At 42.2% G+C, this 18,273-nt stretch overlaps 1 protein-coding gene across 2 annotated transcripts in view; it reads right to left on the reverse strand.

Moving 5' to 3' along the window:
- Nucleotides 1-18,273, reverse strand: part of RBPMS (RNA binding protein, mRNA processing factor) — a 244,006-nt gene that overhangs the window by 209,461 nt on the left and 16,272 nt on the right. For both annotated transcript variants that reach the window (XM_045164271.1, XM_045164264.1), the window contains one exon: nt 5,466-5,505. In XM_045164271.1, coding sequence (XP_045020206.1) covers nt 5,466-5,505 — 40 coding nt within the window. The remainder of the gene's footprint in view (nt 1-5,465; nt 5,506-18,273) is intronic.

Consider the following 18,273-nt stretch of genomic DNA (forward strand, 5'->3'; position numbering starts at 1 on the left):
TTCTAGACCAGGGACTGGCAAACTTTTCCCACATAGAGCCAAATAGAAAATATTTTAGGCTTTGCAGGTCACATGTGTGATCCCTGTTGCATATTATTCTTTGTTTTTGTTTTTTATGACCCTGAATAAATCTAAAAACCATTCTTATCTCAGGGCTGTACAAAAATAGCCCACAGGTGAGGTTTGGCCCTCAGTCTGTGACTTGAAAAGTGAGTCACTTAGTCGTGTCCAACTCTTTGTGACCCCATGGACTGTAGTTCCCCAGGCTCCTCTGTTCATGAAATTCTCCAGGCGAGAATTCTGGAGTGGGTTGCTATTTCCTTCTCCAGGGGATCTTCTGACCCAGGGATCGAACCCAGGTCTCCTGCATTGCAGGGGGACTCTTTACCTACTGAACCACCAGGGAAGCCACTACGGACTTGATAGTGACTTGATCAACCCTTATCCTAAACTATGAACTGGTAGATAATGTGATGAGATATTTTGATATTTTAGGGAAGGAGACAAGTATATTTTCATATGGGAGGAGAATATATTATGGCCACAAGGTGGATGGTCTTAGCTAATCTTCAGAGAAAGTGAAAGTCACTCAGCCGTGTCTGACTCTTTGCAACCCCATGGACTGTAGCCACCAGGCTTCTCTGTCCATGGGATTCTCCTGGGCAAGAATACTAGAGTGGGTTGCCATTCCCTTCTCCAGGGAATCTTCCCTATCCAGGGATCAAGCCCGGGTCTCTGGCATTGCAGGCAGATTCTTTACCATCTGAGCCATTCGAGTTCAAATAAAAAAAATAAAACATGGCCCCAAATAACATCACTTTTTGGTACATACACACCACTCCTGCCATCCAGAGGTAAAGGCCTATTTCTACTTCAAGCAATAGTATGTGGAGGAAATGACAGTCTGACATTTCTGCACCCAGGCATAAAAAATTTCTGGGTAGGGTTTTCCTGGTGGCTCAGTGATAAAGAATCTGCTTGCCAATGTGGAAGACACAGGTTCAATCCCTGGTCTGGGAGAACCCACACACCTTAGAGCAACTAAGACCTCTTCCAGGGGATCTTCCCAAACCAGGGATTGAACCTGCATCTCTTGTGTCTCTTCCATTGGCAGGCAGGTTCTTTACCACTGGGAAGTCCAACATATATCCACTGCCATGTGTAAAATAGCTAGCTAGTGGGAAGCTGCTGTATAGCATAGAACAGGGACTTCAGCTCCGTGCTTTATGATGACCTAGAGGGGTGCAATGGGGGTGGGGTGGGAGGTCCACGAGGGAGGGGATATGTGTATACGTATGGATGATTCACTTTGTTGTAGAGCAGAAAGTAACACGACACTGTAAAGCAACTATACTCCAATAAATTAAAAAAAAAAAAAATTCTGGTATCTTCTGTTCCCTCCCTTTTGAAACCCAGCTTCCATGTAATAAGAAAGCACAAGCAGTCACCGGGAGAGGCCCACGTGGAGGAAACTTAAGCCCTAGCCATGCTCCTTCAACCCCACTCAGCTTTGTCTGAGTTTCCAGCATCAGCAGCCAGCCTTCGGAGTGAGCTGGCTTGGCGGTGGATGCTCTCCAGTGAGATGCCATGGCTGACACCACATGGAGTAGACCCATGTGGGTCTTAGAAATGGCCCAAATTGTAAATACCCTTGTGAGCAGGGCTTCCCTGGTGGCTCAGATGGTAAAGAATCTGCCTGCAATGCAGGAGACCTGGGTTTGATCCCTGGATTGGGAAGATCCCATGGAGAAGGAAATGGCAACCCGCTCCAGTATTCTTGCCTGGAAAACCTCATGGACAGAGGAGCCTGGAGGGCTACAGTCCATGGGGTCACAAAGAGACACGACTGAGAGACTTTCACTTCGCTCGTGGGCAGGTAAATGATTCTTGTTCTCAGCCACTAGCTTTTGGGGTGGTTATTTATATAGCAATAGACAATGAACACACTGGAGCAGGGAAGAATGGAAGCCAAGCTCTGCAAACCAGGAAGCACTGGACATTCTTAAGGACGGGCCAGTATGGTAACTCTCGACCCAAGAGTTAGATTTGTAAAACAGCGAAGATCGCAGATGCCATTTCTGACGTGTACTTTTCCTTTCCACGACAAGAAAAGTGGAATTGAAAAAATATATGCAGTGCCTTCAGAACCTCAATAAATTTCGCTAAATACATGATGATAAGTAGAAAACAACAAAGCCAGATTGAGGTGTGGCTACAGGGCAGTTGGCAAGCACGCTTTTGATAAGTGACTCTTTTTTTGTAACCAATTTTATAGCTGTGATTTGAATTTGTGCTTCAGGAAATTAATAAATTAGCAAATGTCTCTGGCCTTTTAGAGACTCATAAACAGTCAAAAGTCAAATGCTAAAATAAACATGGTAAATGCCTACCGTACTCTAACTTGTTGAGAATGTAAAGAATTTATATGTGAGTATTAGGGATAAGGCTAAAGATTTCATTCATTTAGTCATTGTTAAGAACTGCCTGAGGGACTTCCCTGGCACTTCAGTGGTTCAAACTCCATGCTCTCACTGACAAGGGCCTGGGTTCAATCCCTGGTTGGAAAACTAAAAGCCAACAAGCCCCACAGTGTGGCCAAAAATTAAATAAATAAATAGAAATACATTAAAAAAAAAAAAAAAAGAATTGCCCTTTAGAAAGAAATCGTTAGTGGCTTGTATAGATTTGAGTGAGGTGAGGTGGGAGATGGGAAACAGGAATGGTGAATGGTCCATGGACAAGCAGAGAAAAAAGGATGGACGTGAATGCCATTTCCAATATGAAAGCTATGTGATGTGACAAATGACTGAATGTAGGAGCGAAGGAAGAATAAGGCATCTGACCTAAAAGCCAGGTTTCAAGGCTTCAAGGATTTAGTGATGCCAACTCCAGAAAGAAAAAAAAGAAAACAGATGTCAGGAAAGAGTTGGTTGTATGGTTAGATGAGCATCAAGTTCAACATCAAGGTTATAAGGTTATAAGGTTTGCAAGTGTCAGGATCACGCTGATGGTTGGAAAATGGGTCTGCAATCCAGAAGAGATAGGAGCTAATATGTATATTTGGGTGCCATCGGAATTGGAATCATAGGTGAGCTTAAAAAAAAAAATAAGAGATTGAAGAGTAGAATCTTAGGAAGCATCTATGCTAAGAGAGGACAAGGAGAAAGACTAGCCAGAAAAGAGGCAGACCAAGCAGTCAGATATAAAAGGGGAACAAGCACACTAATAAAAATAATACCAGCTAAAAGCACTGGCCAGGGAACGGTGCTACAGACTTCATGTGGATTGTCACATTTTATTGTTTAAGACGGCAGGTGAAACCTACACGTTTCTGTTCACTCTGTTCCAAAATCTCCAATAAAAACACGGAAAAGATTTCTTGCTGTGGCTGTTACCATTTAAGACGTAAATTAACAAGGATAAAGAAAATGAAAGAGAACAACAGCAATAAAATTGGGGGAAACTAAGAAAATAAAATCCTAAGCCTGATGGGAGAAAATTGAGAAGCAGCCTTACATTGAAGAATCCCCAAAAGCTTTGAGAGCAGCTGGTACCTTGGAAGTGAGAGTGAAAATGGGGCTCTAGCCTGGAGGATTGATTGAAAGGAAAGCATTTTATACCCAGATTCCTCTTTTTTTTTTTTTTTTTTTGCACATTTTATTGTTAACATTTTAAGTCTCTCTCCTCTTTTTTAGGAATATCCAGCATAAAAAAGAAAAACAGCATGTTTTCCTATATATCAGAAATTAATTTCTCTTCTAATGAAAAAAGCCTCACTGGGACTTCTTTGTTGGCGGTCTAATGGTTAAGACTATACACTTCCACTGCAGGGGACATGGGTTCGATCCCTGGTCAGGGAGTTAAGAAGTCACAGGCCACAAAAGTGAAAGTCGTGTCTGACTCTTGGTGACCCCCTGGACTATACAGTCCATGGAATTCTCCAGGCCAGAAAACTGGAGTAGGTAGTCATTCCCTTCTCCCGGGGGTCTTCCCAACCCAGGGGTCGAACCCAGGTCTCCTACATTGCAGGCGGATTCTTTACCAGCTGAGCTACCAGGGAAGCCCCCACATGCCATGGAGCCTGGCGCCCACCCCAAAAAAAAGCCTCATCAAATCAGTTTAAATATAAAGTAAGTATATAAATTTTTAAAAGACAAAGAAATAGGACTAATTTAAACACCAGTGGCTGAAAAGTTGCAAACCTAGATCTTTGTGTGTATGTGTGTATGTGTGTGTGTGTACGTGTATATAAATTTAAGGTCTCAGCAATCCTGAGCATTACCATAATTTTTACCCTAAGTGACCTATATTAAAATGTATGTATGACTAATCTTTGTAAACGTAAAATGGATATTCTCTGACTGAAAAGGTTCAAAACTAGAGGCTGGATATATTCGTCTTGGTCCAGTAGATTTTTTAAACAGTTTGTTTCAACAATTTATTTAATTGGTTTGCTTTAAATTTATTTTTTAAATCAATTTTAATGTGTATTTAAAAGTTATTATTATATACTAATACTCTATACCTGCTTTTTAAATTAACCATGTTATGAATATTTATCTGTATTAAGACACTTTAGATTTTCCTATCTAATCTTTTTTTAAGCTTTGAAGAATGCCCCTATGGGTGTTCAACTTGTATATGAGTGAACCTTTAAGTTGTTGACAATTTCTTAATATTAAATAAGGAATATCCATGCAGAAATGTCTTCATACATTGCCTGATTATTTCCCTTGAATACATTCTAAAGAAATTGCTTGGTCACAGTCCCACTACTAGGCATATACTCTTGTGCGTGCGTGCGTGCATGCTAAGTCGCTTTAGTCGTGTCTGACGCTTTGTGACCCTATGGACTGTAGCCTGCCAGACTCCTCTGTCCATGGGATTCTCCAGGCAAGAATACTGGAGTGGGTTGCCATGCCCTCCTCCAGGGGATCTTTCTGACCCAGGGATCTAACCCATGTCTCCTTTGGCTCCTGCGTTGCAGGCAGATTCTTTACCGCTGAGCCACTGGGAAAGCCCATATACCCAGAAAAAATCATAATTCAAAAAGACACATGTACTCCAGTGTTCATTGCAGCACTATTTACAATAGCCAGAACATGGAAGGAACCTACATGTCCATCAGTGGAGGGATGGGTAAAGAAGTTGTGGTATATACATACAATGGAATATTACTCAACCATAAAAATGAATGGAATTGCATCCGTTGTAGTGTGGTGGATGGACCTAGAGTCTGTCATACAAAAGTAAGTCAGAAAGAGAAAATACCATATATTAAAGCATATATATGGAACCTAGAAAAATGGTACTGATGAACTATTTGCAGGGCAGAAACAGAGATGCAGACATAGAGAACGAACTTTTGGGCAAACTGGGGGAAGGAGAGGATGGGACGAATTGAGAGAGTAGCATTGACATATATACACTTCCATGTGTGAAATAGACAGCAAGTGGGAACCTACCGCATATCCCAGCGAGCTCAGCTCAGGGCTCCATGAAAACCTGGAGGAGTGAGATGGGGATGGATGAGAGGGAGGTCAAGAAGGAGGGGATATACGTATACTTACAGATGATTTATGTTGTTGTACAGCAGAAACCAACACAACATTATAAAGCCACTATACTCCAATTAAAAATACTTTTTTTTAAAAAGAAATGAGTTACAAATGAGTTATTCATACTAGCTGTAATTGAATGGATAAGTTTTTTGAGCTGTACATCATAACATATGAACCACTGTTTGATATCACAGAGTTACTGCTTACTGTTGATTTTTTATTTTTGTGCATGAGCCTGGTATCATGGAAACCGAAGCAAATTTAGCAATAGTGCATCTATGTTAAGCCCAAGTCCTGCCACCTGTAAGAATCAACTTTGGGAAAGGTGCCTCATCTCGTTTCGATGTGGTCTCCTTATTTGTAAAGTCGGCTAGTGACGGTGACTTGCCTTCTTCTCAGAGCTGAAGTCAAGACCACTGGAAAGTCAATACCATATTTTATTTTAACAGAAGTACAAAGTTAGGATGCACATTGCCAGTCCATCAGCTCCTGATTGGTATGCTGACACATGACCACGTGAAATAAGCTTGCCATAAGCCAAGTCCATACAATATACTCTGCAATGCTAAAAAAGAGCCTGCTTTCTGGAGATTAACTCAGCTAAGGACTTGGCATGCTTCTCAGGTCTTTACGAGGCAATACAGACTTCCTAGTAAAAGGTTCATCCTTTTTGAAAAGGTTGAGTAGGATGAGTCTTTAAAAAAAAAAAAAAATCCAGATGGTTAAAATTTAGGTCTGAAGCCCATTCTGAGAATATCCTCTGGCGCTGGGCCCACAGTCCTATATATTTATCTTTCTTTTTTATTTTTCTCAGTATTATATATTTTATTGGATTTTGAACTGCATGTGATTTCTTCACTTTCAACTCTTGCTTTTCACTATGTAGTTGTTTGTGAGATAGTGACTAGAATCGCATTGACCTACACAGGTCTGCCTCATTTTTTGATCAATCATTTCTTTTACCTGGGTGTGTGCTATCGCTCAGTCATGCCTGACTCTTTGCAGCCCCATGGACTGTAGCCTGCCAGGCTTCTCTGTCCATGGAATTTTCCAGGCAAGAATACTGGAGTGAGTTGCCATTTCCTCCTCCCAGGTATCTTCCTGACCCAGAGACTGAGCCCACATCTCCTTCGTCTCCTGCATTGTCAGGAGGATTCTTTACCACTGTGCCCCCTGGGAAGCCCATTTCTGTTATATTTTTCCTAATTAATACAAATGTTATTTGCTGAAGTACTTTCCATAAAGACCTAGGCAAGACATATTGATATTTACAGCCATATGAGCCTTTTTGTTTCTCCTTTCATTTAAAGGGTTCTCTTTCTTCCATTAACCACAAAGAAGCGTTTGAGTATCTAAGTGTTCCATCCTGTTCCCACATCTGACTATAAATCTGGAACTTATTCTGGTTTATGATGTGTGTGTGTTTTACTTTTTATTTTGAAACAATTTCAAACTTACAGAAAAAATGGCAAGAACAGTACAAGGAATTCTCATATACTATTCACCCAGAAACATCAAGTTTCATGGACTGTCTGTCTCAATGAAAACGTGTGAAACTGAAGGAGTTAGTCCCTCAGTCATATCTGACTCTTTGTGAACCCACGGTCTGTAGCCCACCAGGCTCCTCTGTCCAGGGAATTCTCCAGGCAAGAATACTGGAGTGGGTTGCTAATCCCTTCTCCAGGAGATCTTCCCGACTCAGGGATCAAAGCCAGGTCTCCCTCATTGTAGGCAGCTTCTTTACCATCTGAGCCACCAGGGAAACCCCATCTGTCTCAATAATGTCCTTTAAAGCAAAAGGATCCAATCCCGGGTCACATGCTGTCGTGTGTGTATATGTCTTGTTATGTCTCTTCAGTTTCCTTTGACCTAGAATAGTTCCTCAGTTATTTTGTAGCATATCCTTCAACTAGGTGTGTCTGGTGCTTTCTGTTTTCATGATTAGATTATCATCCATCTTTGGCAGGGATATCAGAAAAGTGATGCTGTGTTTTTCTTATTGCGTATCAGGAAGCTCATGTCAGAGGGTCTGAAAATAACGTTAATAGTGTCTGATGGAAAGGTTACTCTTTTTCCTCATAATTAATCATTATTTTTTGGGAAGGAACTTTGAGGCTGTGTGAATATCCTGTTCTCATCCAACTTTCACCTTCCAGTTTTAGCATCAGTCGATGTTTCCTGCCTCAGTTAAAAATCATTATAATGACTGACAAGTGGTAATTTTCTAATTCAACCACTCTTTTTAAACTTGTTAGTTGGCCTTCTCCCTGTGTGTTTACTCATTTGTCTATTGACAAGTAGTGTGGACTGGTGGATTCCTATTCTATTCAATGGAATATAATCTGTTACTGTCATTATTTATTTATTTGTTTTTAAATATTTATTTATTTAAGGGCTTCCCTTGTAGCTCAGTTGGTTAAAAAAAAACTGCCTGCAATGCAGGAGACCTGGGTTTGATTCCTGGGTTGGGAAGATCCTCTGGAGAAGGAAATGGCAACCCACTCTAGTATTCTTGCCTGGAGAATCCCATGGACAGAGAAGCCTGACAGGCTACAGGGTACACATTTATTTATTTGGCTGCACTGGGTCTGAGTTGCAGCACGCAGAATCTTCGTTGTATCATGTGGGAACTTTCACTGAGGCACACAGACTCTCTGGTTGTGGTATGAGAGTTTAGTTGCTCCATGGCATAGGGATATTAGTTCCCCGACCAAGGAGTGAATCTGAGTCCCCTGTATTGCAAGGCAAATCCTTAACCAATGGACCAGCAGGGAGGTCCCTGTTCTTCTTTATTTTGTTGCTCAGATTTTCCCAGATTTGAGCCCCATTCAAACTGACTCCTGTGTCCCTTTGTTACATCCCATCCATCTATACGCACTTCGTTACATTCTGGTAAAAGATATCATTGACTCAAATTGTACTTCCCATGCCCCAGACCTGGAATCAGTCATTTCTACAAGGACCCCTTTTAGTGGAGAAAAGGAATTTAGATACCAAAATCTGGGTATTAGGTGCTCATTGCTACTAGTTCTCTTAATGGACAGAGCAAGGGAATATATAAAAGTGCCACCCTCACACTTAGATTTTTGCACACACACATATATATACATAAAATATATATCTTCATTTCTACATATTTGTATTCCATACCATTAGTTCACATCAATCCCTGTAACCCCAATCCAACATACAACGCTCATTCTAGTTTTTTCCTTTTCTATATTTGTAATTCCCTCCTCCATCAGTGAGTAACCTGGCTCTCATTACCCTCAATGAATTCACCTATTGCTCAGTTTCACTGTACACGCTCTTCTAAGGGCTGCCAGGCTGTCACCCTGCTTGGCTGCCTTCTTCCTGTGAACTCCAACTGCCTTCCATGCTAGGATCTGCATAATATTTTTAAAATTAAATTCCCAAGGGACTTCCTTAGAGGTCCAGTGCAGGAGACACAGGTTCCATCTTGGTCGAGGAACCAAGATCCCATATGCCTTGGGACACCTAAGCCCGTGGGCCACAACTAGAGAAGCCCACATGCCACAACAAACACCCAGCACAGCCGCCCCCCCCAAATAATTTAAAAGATGGCTCTGGAGGCTTATTTCCTCTCCCATTTCTGTAGCTTAGTAAGAAGTTGCTTCAGCAGGTCTACCATAGTTCAGCAAAAGGATAGCTTTTTCAGCAAAAGGATATCAGAAGATGAGCTCTGGAAGTTCCTCTTTGGAATAAGCTAGGATCATTGATGGAGAAGGCAATGGCAACCCACTCCAGTACTCTTGTCTGGAAAATCCCATGGACAGAGGAGCCTGGTGGGCTGCAGTCCATGGGGTCGCAAAGAGTCAGACATGACTAAGCCATTTCACTTTCACTTTTCACTTTCCTGCATTGGAGAAGGAAATGGCAACCCACTCCAGCATTCTTGCCTGCAGAATCCCAGGGACGGGGGAGCCTGGTGGGCTGCCATCTATGGGGTTGCACAGAGTCAGACACAACTGAAGCGACTTAGCAGCAGCAGCAGCAGTATCATTGATTAGGAAGCTTTTATTCTCGTGGTCTAAATTCTCTACAAATGAGCTATACCTTACTCAAACACATTTATTCACAGAATAGAGAGAGGATGGCAGGCGGCAGACCATTCCGTTTGCTCTTTCTGCATATTTCATGTAAACATCATGTTTATTTACACATACCTCTAGTGGTGTACATATCTGTGCCTTTTACATGGCAAAATGAACATCTTTTAAAATGTTTTCCCAAGCTGGTAGCAAAGCAAGGGGAAAGCCTCAGAGGCCAAAAGTAGAGTGCCACAAACCAAAAGAAGATATTTTCAACCAACAAAGAAATAGTATCCAAAATATGTGAACAATTCAAAAGCCAGTAAGAAGACCTATAGTACAATGGGGGGAAATGGGCAAAAGAAAAGAATGGGAAATTGGCAGAAGAAAATCATGAAATATATGAAAATCTCATTAGTAATTAGGGAAATAGAAAATGTAAACCACAATATTATTTTATATTGGTAGAAATTTTAAAGTTTGGCAATTTCTCATACAAAATGCATCTCAGGTTAAGCAAATAAATGGCAAGCAGAAGTTTCTCTTTAAAGAAATATTCTAGCTAATAAATGAAAAGGGAATGATAGCATCTGACAAGTCTGCAGCCTCCAGTGAATTAATGAACTAAGCAATGATCATCAATGATTTCTGCCTTTCCAACAAGAAACAGAGACAACCTTCTTCCTAATGGAAGAACATACCACCACTTACAGAATGCTCTTGCCAGAAATTTGATCCTGAATCTCATCCAGTCTCAGGATGCAACAAGCACATTGCTGGAAACAGGGAACAGAGGAACCTGTGAAACAGCACCACAAGAATGCCTCCAACAAAACTCAGACCACAGGAAGCTCCAGAACAAACTCCGTGTTTTGCTCATCAAACAAACTGCAAGAAGGAGAAAGGGGTAGTTTTTTACTTCAATCCTGATTTGAGCAGATTAATGAAATAACATGAAATAAAATAAAAACAAATAAATGAAATAGAAACAATTAATAGGACTAATGAAATAAAACAAAAGCAGAAGAAACTTGAACATTGACTTGATATTTCATGATATTAGAAAATTGTGGGACTGTTCTAGTCGTCCAATGGTTAAGAATCTGCTTTTCAATTCAAGGCACGTGGGTTTGATTCCTGGTTGGAGAGCTAGGAAATTGGAAACTAGTTTGGAGAACTGCGGAAAACTCTGAAAGAGATGGGAATACCAGACCACCTAACCTGCCTCTTGAGAAACTTGTATGCAGGTCAGGAAGCAACAGTTAGAACTGGACATGGAACAACAGAGTGGTTCCAAATAGGAAAAGGAGTACATCAAGGCTGTATATTTACATCAACCCTGCTTATTTAACTTATATGCAGAGTACATCATGAGAAACGCTGGACTGGAAGAAGCACAAGCTGGAATCAAGATTTCCAGGAGAAATATCAATAACCTCAGACATGCAGATGACACCACCCTTATGGCAGAAAGTGAAGAGGAACTCAAAAGCCTCTTGATGAAAGTGAAAGTGGAGAGTGAAAAAGTTGGCTTAAAGCTCAACATTCAGAAAACAAAGATCATGGCATCCAGTCCCATCACTTCATGGGAAATAGACGGGGAAACAGTGGTTGACTTTATTTTTCTGGGCTCCAAAATCACTGCAGATTGTGACTGCAGCCATGAAATTAAAAGACGCTTACTCCTTGGAAGGAAAGTTATGACCAACCTAGATAGCATATTCAAAAGCAGAGACATTATGTTGCCAACAAAAGTCCGTCTAGTCAAGATAATGGTTTTTCCAGTGGTCATGTATGGATGTGAGAGTTGAACTACAAAGAAAGATGAGTGCCAAAGAATTGATGCTTTTGAACTGTGGTGTTGGAGAAGACTCTTGAGAGTCCCTTGGACTACAAGGAGATCCAACCAGTCCATCCTAAAGGAGATCAGTCCTGGGTGTTCATTGGAAGGACTGATGCTAAAGCTGAAACTCCAATACTTTGGCTACCTCATGCAAGAGCTGACTCATTTGAAAAGACCCTGATGCTGGGAAAGATTGAGGGCAGGAGGAGAAGGGAACGACAGATGATAAGATGGTTGGAGAGCATCACCGACTCAATGGACATGGATTTGGGTGGACTCTGGCAGTTGGTGATGGACAGGGAGGCCTGGTGTGCTGCGGTTCATGGGGTCCAAAGAGTCCGACACAACTGAGCAACTGAACTGAACTGGAAAACTAAGATCCCACATGCCCTGGGACCACTAAGCCCTCGACCATAACTAGAGAAGCCCACGTGCCACAACAAAGATTCCACTTGCACCACTAAGACCCAAGGCAGCCAAAAATACACAAATATTTTTTAAAAGAATTGTTATCCAATTTTCAGTATGATAGTGGTCTTGTTCTTGTGTTTTTATAAGGTCTTTTATTAGGTCTTAGGAAGGTTCTTAAAGAAACCTTCTGGGTGAACTGAAAGCATTCTAGATGTTGATCTGGGTGGTAGTTGTGGGTATGTGAGAAAACTCATTTACTGAGCTGTAATCTTAAGATTTGTGTACTTTACTGCATGTAGTCTCAGCTCAGTTTTTTAAAGGTAGGATCTTTTTAAGGATACATTCAGAAATGTTTACACATAAAGTGATAGTATGTCTGGAATTGGCTTTAAAATACCCCAGGATGGCCCATGGAAGATCAGCTGTGGGTCAGTAAGTGTTGAAGCTGAAGAATGCTTATAATTCTTGTTTATGTTTGAAATTTTCTATAATATAAACTTGAAAAAAAATCTGCCAAGTTACTGCTGCCAAGGATGTGGAACAATGGAAATCCTCATATGCTACTGGTGAAGATGTGAACTGAACACTATTTCATATTATCTAGTAAAAGTGATTTCACTTTTCACTTTCATGCATTGGAGAAGGAAATGGCAACCCACTCCAGTGTTCTTGCCTGGAGAATCCCAGGCATGGTGGAGCCTCGTGGGCTGCCATCTATGGGGTCACACAGAGTCGGACACGACTGAAACAATTTAGCAGTAAAAGTGAAGGTAGTATATTTTATATTAATAACTCATCAACTTCTCTCTGAGGTTATAGCCTAAAGAAACACTAGCACATGTGCTCACACACGTGTGTACATGCAGGATAATTCATACAACACTGCTTCAGTTCAGTTCATTTCAGTCACTCAGTCATGTCTGATTCTTTGTGACCCCATGAATCGCAGCATGTCCATCACCAACTCCCGGAGTTCACTCAAAATCATGTCAATCAAGTTGGTGATGCCATCCAGCCATCTCATCCTCTGTCATCCCCTTCTCCTCCTGCCCCCAATCCCTCCCAGCATCAGAGTCTTTTCCAATGAGTCAACTCTTCGCACGAGGTGGCCAAAGTATTGGAGTTTCAGCTTTAGCATCAGTCCTTCCAATGAACACCCAGGACTGATCTCCCTTAGGACGGACTGGTTGGATCTCCTTGCAGTCCAAGGGACTCTCAAGGGTCTTCTCCAACACCACAGTTCCAAAGCAACCAAAATAAAAAGAGAAGGAATCATCTCAGATATAAATTGACAGGAGAATAAATAAATGCATGCTAAGTCACTTCAGTTGTGTCCGACTCTTTGCAACCCTATGGACCATAGCCTGCCAGGCTCCTCTGTCCATGGGATTCTCCAGGCAAGAACACTGCATGGCCTCCTTCAGGGATCTTCCCAACCTAGGAATCAAACCTGCTTCTCTTACGACTCCTGCATTGGCAGGTGAGTTCTTTACCACTAGTGCTACCTGGGAAGCCCTGAATAAATAAATACATGGAAGGCTGCAGTCTATGGGGTCGCTAAGAGTCGGACACGACTGAGCGACTTCCCTTTCACTTTTCACTTTCATGCATTGGAGAAGGAACTGGCAACCCACTCCAGTGTTCTTGCCTGGAGAATACCAGGGATGGGGGAGCCTGGTGGGCTGCCATCTATGGGGTCTCACAGAGTCGGACACGACTGGAGCAACTTGGCAGCAGCAGCAGCAGCAGCATACTACTAAATGGCTTCCCTGGTGACTCAGCAGTAAGGAATCCGCCTGCCAGCGCAGGAGACAGGGGTTTGATCCCTGAGTTGGGAAGATCTCCTGGAGAAGGAAATGGCAACCCACTCCAGTACTCTTGCCTGGGAAATCCCATGGAGAGAGGAGCCTGACGGGCTACAGTCCATGGGGTCGCAAAAGAGTCAGAAATGACTTAGCAACTAAACAACAACAAGTATTGCTAAGTAGCCCTGTGACCTTGAACAATTGATAAAATTCCCTCATCTAGAAAATGGGCAGGTCAGCACTTTCCAACCATGTTCTTCAGAACATTAGTTCTAAGATATGTTATTGGTATTTTGTGGCAACAACAAGAAAAAAGCTTTGTGGTCAAATTCATTTGAGGAACTCTGGGTTAAACATTAAGAGGGTTTCCCTATAACAAGACTTCTCAGAGCCATTTTTATCCCACATACATGTTATTTTTCTAAAAAGTATATGTGTAGAAATATTTTATAATATTTTAAAAATTATATCCTGTTTTTTTTTTCAGCAGTCTTAAGACCTGACTCATAGGTGGTGGTAAAGTATGATGCAAGGAACATGCTTGCATATACAAGCATGAGTTGTAAATCTCTGGGAGGAATACAGAATTTTCAAAAGCAGTTTATCACAAATTCAGGTTTATGTGTGTGAGCATAACCACTATTAAAAAGAACACAGTTTAGGTCACAGGGTACTCTAGTTAATGCACTGTGGTGACCTGAACAGGAAGGAAGTCCAAAAGGGAAAGGATGTATGTATATGTGGAGCTGATTCACTTTGCTGCACAGTAGAAACTATCATACCATTTTAAAGCAACTATATTTCAATAAAAATCAATTTAACCCAGGGATCAAACCTAAGTCTCCTGCATTGCAGGCAGATTCTTTACTATCTGAGCCACCAGGGAAGCCCAATTTTAAAAATAAATAAAATAAAATGTGAACAGTGAAAAAAATAAAAGGAAACTCTATGTAAAGGGAACAAAACAAAACAAAAACACAGTTTGGTAAACCCTGGAGTGGTTGTTTTCTAAGGTCTCCTTCAACCTATAACTTCAATAAATCTGCAGCTCTCAGATAACCCTTACTGCAGGATGTATGCTGAAGTGCTGGGCAAGAGATGGGAGTTGGGATACTCACCAGAAGAGTGTTGTGGGGGTCTCGGTATGGAAGCTTGATGATGTTAACGATAGTGTAGTAATAGGCACGGAAAGGGAAGAGAGAGTCAGGAAACACGGCTATGGAACCGTGAGGCAGGGCCAAGCACAAGACCACCGCTTGTATGGTTCAAGTCCACACACCAGTGCTGGTCAGGGAAAACCGCAGCGTTTGCACCTGCAGTGATCAGCTAACCACTCTGAACCTAGCTGTGGCTTTGCAACACGTGGATATTTTTAGAATCGGAAGGGCTGATCGGTTTCAGTTCTCGTGTTTGCATGTGAACATACTGTCTTGCAGAGTCTGACTTCCCCAAGGTCACGTAGCTCATTAGAGTCCAGAGCAGTCCAGCTGCAGCCTCCAGATTCCTAGCCCAGCCTCTGCGCCTTGACACCCTGACATCCTGATGAGTCTGTATTCACTTCCGTCTCACTAAGGATCTTGTGCCGTATCGCACCTATAAAGTGAGGTGGTTGTTATGTATCCAAGCATTGCAGAACCAAGAAAGGATAATGGGTGCTTTCACCTGGAAAGCCATCTCATATCTGCCATTAGTGACATGTGAGAAGGTGGATGCATTAAGGAAAATCTGCCATACCATAAATAAATAAATAGGGGAGAAGAGACAAATCTCCCATGTATGACTCCAAATAATTTATACAAATACTCTGCCTGCAAGGGAACTGGGAAGGAGCGTAACTCCTCCTTAAGTGTGGGCTACACATAATAAATTCGTTGTATTAGCATTAGTTTATTTCTTATTTTTGGTTGAGCTGGGTCTTTGGCGGTGTGCGTGGGCTTTCTCTAGTTGTAGTCCATGGACTTCTCATTGCAATGGCTTCTCTTGTTTCGGAACACCGGCTCTATAGAGTGGGCTCAGTTGTGGAGCATGGGCTTAGTTGCCCCCAAGGCATGTGGGATCTTCCCGGAGCAGGGATCAAACTTGTGTTCCCTGCACTGGCAGGTGGATTCTTAACCACTGGACCAACAGGGAAGTCCTGGGCTACACGTAGTAAATTCTTTCCAAAAAGTAACATGGAAAGTAAGGGTTTACATTTACAGTGGAAAAGGCCGGCAAACACCACCTCAGCCAAGTGGTCAAAGTCAACATCAACAGTGATAAATCGTGTGGATACTATGTATTAATAACACGGAAAGGTGTGATGAAAATGGCACTTTACCTCTATGTTCCTCCTCTCCCAAACCTATAACCTCACTCTAATCATGAGAAAAACATCAGATAGTTCCAATGGAAGGGAATCCTACAAAATATCTGGTCTGCTGCTGCTAAGTCGCTTCAGTCGTGTCTAACTCTGTGCGACCCCATAGACGGCAGCCCACCAGGCTCCCCCGTCCCTGGGATTCTCCAGGCAAGAATACTGGAGTGGGTTGCCATTTCCTTCTCCGATGCATGTAAGTAAAAAGTGAAAATGAAGTCGCTCAGTCATGTCCGACCCTCAGTGACCCCACGGACTGCAGCCTTCCAGGCTCCTCCATCCATGGGATTTTCCAGGCAAGAGTACTGGAGTGGGGTGACATTGCCTTCTCCGAAATATCTGGTCAGTACTCCTCAAAACTTTTAAACTCATCAAAAATAAGTCTGAGAGACTGTTAGAGTCAAGAGAAAGCCTAAGGAGACATGACAAACACAATGTGGAAACCCCTAGGTGGGGTTCTGGAACAGAAAAGGGACACTAGGTCAAATTAAGGTCTTCTGAATAAAGTATAGACTTTCAGTTCAGTTCAGTTCAGTTCAGTCGCTCAGTCGTGTCCGACTCTTTGTGACCCCATGAATCGCAGCACGCCAGGCCTCCTTGTCCATCACCAACTCCCGGAGTTCACTCAGACTCACGTCCATCGAGTCAGTGATGCCATCCAGCCATCTCATCCTCTGTCATCCCCTTCTCCTCCTGCCCCCAATCCCTCCCAGCATCAGAGTCTTTTCCAATGAGTCAACTCTTTGCATGAGGTGGCCAAAGTACTGCAGTTTCAGCTTTAGCATCATTCCTTCCAAAGAAATCCCAGGGCTGATCTCCTTCAGAATGGACTGGTTGGATCTCCTTGCAGTCCAAGGGACTCGAAAGAGTCTTCTCCAACACCACAGTTCAAAAGCATCAATTCTTCGGCGCTCAGCCTTCTTCACAGTCCAACTCTCACATCCATACATGACCACAGGAAAAACCACAGCCTTGACTAGATGGACCTTTGTTGGCAACGTAATGTCTCTGCTTTTGAATATGCTATCTAGGTTGGACATAACGTTCCTTCCAAGGAGTAAGCGTCTTTTAATTTCATGGCTGCAGTCACCATCTGCAGTGATTTTGGAGCCCAGAAAAATAAAGACTAACACTGTTTCCACTGTTTCCCCTTCTATTTCCTATGAAGTGATGGGACCAGATACCATGATCTTCGTTTTCTGAATGTTGAGCTTTAAGCCAACTTTTCCACTCTCCTCTTTCACTTTCATCAAGAGGCTTTTTAGTTCCTCTTCACTTTCTGCCATAAGGGTGGTGTCATCTGCATATCTGAGGTTATTGATATTTCTCCTGGCAATCTTGATTCCAGCTTCTGTTTCTTCCAGTCCAGCGTTTCTCATGATGTACTCTGCATAGAAGTTAAATAAGCAGGGTGACAATATACAGCCTTGACGTACTCCTTTTCCTATTTGGAACCAGTCTGTTGTTCCATGTCCAGTTCTAACTGTTGCTTCCTGACCTGCATACAGATTTCTCAAGAGGCAGGTCAGGTGGTCTGGTATTCCCATCTCTCAGAATTTCCCACAGTTTATTGTGATCCACACAGTCAAAGGCTTTGGCATAGTCAATAAAGCAGAAATAGATGTTTTTCTGAAACTCTATTGCTTTTTTCATGATCCATTGGGTGCTGGCAATTTGATCTCTGGTTTCTCTGCCTTTTCTAAAACCAGCTTGAATATCAGGAAGTTCACGGTTCACATATTGCTGAAGCCTGGCTTGGAGAATTTTGAGCATTGCTTTACTAGCATGTGAGATGAGTGTAATTGTGTGGTAGTTTGAGCATTCTTTGGCATTGCCTTTCTTTGGGATTGGAATGAAAACTGACCTTTTCCAGTCCTGTGGCCACTGCTGAGTTTTCCAAATTTGCTGGCATATTGAGTGCAGCACTTTCACAGAATCATCTTTCAGGATTTGAAATAGCTCAACTGGAATTCCATCACCTCCACTAGCTTTGTTCGTAGTAATGCTTTCTAAGGCCCACTTGACTTCACATTCCAGGATGTCTGGCTCTAGGTGAGTGATCACACCATCATGATTATCTGGGTTGTGAAGATCTTTTTTGTACAGTTCTTCTGTGTATTCTTGCCACCTCTTCTTGATGTCTTCTGCTTCTGTTAGGTCCATACCATTTCTGTCCTTTATCGAGCCCATTTTTGCATGAAATGTTCCCTTGGTATCTCTAATTTTCTTGAAGAGATCTCTAGTCTTT

Source organism: Bubalus bubalis, chromosome 1 (assembly GCF_019923935.1).
Source record: "Bubalus bubalis isolate 160015118507 breed Murrah chromosome 1, NDDB_SH_1, whole genome shotgun sequence".
Taxonomy (NCBI): Eukaryota; Metazoa; Chordata; class Mammalia; order Artiodactyla; family Bovidae; genus Bubalus; species Bubalus bubalis.